The 3,260-nt window shown below is 38.6% G+C and overlaps 1 protein-coding gene across 2 annotated transcripts in view; it reads right to left on the bottom strand.

Annotated features, from left to right (window-relative positions):
* The window catches only part of LOC107082388 (probable carboxypeptidase X1), a 35,724-nt gene that overhangs the window by 8,164 nt on the left and 24,300 nt on the right, over positions 1 to 3,260 (bottom strand). For both annotated transcript variants that reach the window (XM_015371055.1, XM_015371054.1), the window contains exons 10-11: positions 2,282 to 2,479; positions 2,099 to 2,195 (exon numbers count right to left, since the gene is read on the bottom strand). In XM_015371055.1, coding sequence (XP_015226541.1) covers positions 2,099 to 2,195; positions 2,282 to 2,479 — 295 coding nt within the window. The remainder of the gene's footprint in view (positions 1 to 2,098; positions 2,196 to 2,281; positions 2,480 to 3,260) is intronic.

Genomic DNA, 3,260 nt, shown 5'->3' with positions numbered 1-3,260 from the left:
ATTTTTTTTTTTAACGAAATTAATCCAGGTGAATCTAAATCTTTTCCACTTGGGGAGTATAGAGCATAATGAAAGATTGCTTTTTTTCATTTTAAATATAAAATGTTTACATATTGGTTTTACAATTATGGTATAATTGCTGCTCAAGATGGGTCACTCTGTCAGTTTTAGACAGGTTTTAAAGTCTCTATATTCCAGTTAAGGATGAATTGATTACTAAATTAATGGATTTTTATCAGCATTATATGTTTTATAGATAAATAAGTTGAATGGAGTTGAGTTTTAATGTCCGTCATTTTTTAGAGTGAAAATTTGCGAATACAGAGTGAGAGCGTGTGAAGACACTGAGATGTGCGAGTCTCACACACTGCAAAAATGATCTCAAAATGAGTAAAAATGTCTTAAATTGAGGGTATTTACCCTTAATTTGAGCAGGTAAATAAGATGATTTGCCAATGGAATTAGTATTTTTACTCTTAAAATAAGGTATCTAGATAAAATGCACTTATGTTAGGAAGAAATGACTTATTTAGATTTCATTTTTTTGGAGTGCACCCAATGGGTGAGAGTTGACAGCCCTGTAAAGATTACTTTTTATCCTGACAGAGGAACTGTCCTAATTTGATAAACTATTTGGGAAAACATTAGTTCTGACGGGCAGCAGGTAGATATATTAAGAGGGTGTAACAGACTCAAACATCATAATCCTAACAACATGGAAACCAGAAAACAATGTTACAAATGTTCAAACCAAATCTCATTATGAACATTTGGTGTATACCATCAAGTTTTTACTTTTACTGTGTTGATTTTTAATTTTGAAAAACAAAATGTAGTTCTAATGTAGTTCTCTATCTGCTGTGGTATTTGGTTAAATAAATGAACAAATCTTCAATTAAATACATCTGCTTCGTGGGCACCACCATCATTGATTCTGCCATCTTCTCGTTCAACGCAATCTTGTACGCTGCCGCCACCACCAGGGACAAGAGTATGCTGCAGTGTATTGTTCCCTCTGCAGAGAGCGAGGGATTGGTTGCAATCTTCTCTCATGGGGACCTTACAGGAAAGATTGCAGCTGACCCCTCCCACCCTGAACACAAACCATTTCAGACTCTCCCATTTGGTAGGAGGCTGCTGTCCATTTGGACAACAACCCCCTGCCACAAATAAAAGTTTCTTCCGGTCTGCATCTAGCTTCATTAACAAGCTCCAGGTTCCCCACTGATACTTTCCTGTTGCAAATATCTGTACATATTAGCGCTTTTTCAAGTCAGAAGACCAAAGCGCTTTACACTACATTCAGTCATTCGCTTATTCAAGCACACACTCTCACACTGATGGTGGCAAAGTACATAATGTTGCATAATTTGAATAGTTGCCATGGTGTTCATCCTATTCAAAAAGCTGTACTAGTTTCTCTTTTTTCATAACTTTACTATAAAATCACAATATGTATAGTGACAGATTTATATATGTTAAAAGCCTGTTTGTCTGGGCATGCTTTGGTGGTGCAGTGGTTAGCATACATGACCCATGCATGGAGGCCTTAGTTCTCGATGCAGCCGACCCAGGTTTGAATCCAGCCTGTGGTCCTTTCCCGCATGTCTCTCTCTCATACCCCCTTTCCTGTCAGCCTACTGTCCATAAAAACGACCCTCTAGTGCCACAAAAACTTAAAAAAAAAAAAAGAGTATGTTTATCCTTTTTTGATTTAGTAAACAGAAAACATTGCAACTAGAAGTACCTACTGGTTTTAGGGTCCAGTTTGCAAAACAAAATAAAAGAAAGGTTCCATATATTGCCCTCTCAGGGTCGCAAGGGGGCCAATGACAGTATCCATTGGAGACTGGGCGAGAAGGCAGATCAACAGTCTTTCACCGGGCAATATTTTTGTAATAACGTCTTTAATAATAAGTTATTTTTTATTATCGAAAAACCTTATCTTGACAGTCAGATGCTGTAGCAAAAATACCCTGTACCTAACTAACCCAAACCTGTAGTACATCTAAATAATTTTTTGGATCACTACTACCTTCCTCTGTTACACCATGATGATGGATTTTGTTGTCGGATGCAACTAAGACATGGTTCTTACTTCCAGGTACGTTGTGCCAGTCGGCCCCATTGATGATGTTGTTGTATCTGAGGAAGTCCTTGTTGTGGCACGGCCTCCGGTCATGGTTGGACATGACCTGATTAGATTAGATAATAGAAATATTAACTACACTCTTTCACTTCCAGGTGGATGTTGAACTTAGCATTAAGACGTAAAGTTCACCTTATTGGTGCTGGCATACGCTGCAGCGAGCCAACGAAAGAAGCTTTCATCTGGGGTGGGAGTGTGTTCGCGAGGCGCCCAGTCCCGGGTCATGTCATATGGGTAGGTGACAACAAGCTCTCCCCCGTGGAGGTTTGCACCCAGAACAAAGGGGATTGTCTGCATCCAGCTGATTACAGCCCGGGTCTCAGGTGCAACCTGAAATTAAACTTCATAGCTATGGATTTTTTTTGTCAAAACTGATGCATCCACCAAACATGTTAACCACAAACAGGCTAAATTGGAAGTCACCCAGTTTTCACTTTTCTGATGATATTGGGACACTTATTCTGGAGTCTTTGTCAATTCTGTTTGCTCACAGCAGAGAAATCTGTTGTTGGGGCATTAATGTATTTAAGCAACATGAAGGTCAAATGCAAATTAAATATTCATCCCTTGTTCTTCTAAAGTGTTGTTGGAGTCTTTAGTTTTGCATGGGATCCAGATGTCAACATTTCTTCAAAAAAACTGAGTGAAAGTCTAGTAGCCTTTTAATTTAAGCCAGTTTGTGGTTGCCATGACCCGGATGACTAAGAATTTACACAGACACACAGAACATGTTGAGTGACCAAGGATGAAATTAATAATTTCACCAAAAAAAAAAACAATAGTTTTATAAATTGTGATGGTCCAAAATATATGAATATTAACTTCTGATTTCAATGCCAACATTGACCTAAAAGGATTCTACACTAATAGGAATAACAGGTTGAAGTCACGTGAGCTCCAGCATTGCCAGATCCTGGTTGCTCCATTACAGAGCTGGTGAAATGTCTTCATTTCTTTCTTACATTTATCTAATTTAAAGTCGTAGGGAAACGGCCGTTCCAAACATTGCATTTCTGAATTCTCCCGAGTGGTGCACAACTTTACATGAGTGAATAAAGTGAATGTGATTGGTGTTTATCAAGAGGGCCGGATTTTGTGGCAGAAGGTGCGC

This window comes from Cyprinodon variegatus, unplaced genomic scaffold (assembly GCF_000732505.1).
Source record: "Cyprinodon variegatus isolate N-32 unplaced genomic scaffold, C_variegatus-1.0 Scaffold52, whole genome shotgun sequence".
Lineage (NCBI taxonomy): Eukaryota > Metazoa > Chordata > Actinopteri > Cyprinodontiformes > Cyprinodontidae > Cyprinodon > Cyprinodon variegatus.
This window is presented reverse-complemented; position numbering and strand designations above follow the sequence as displayed.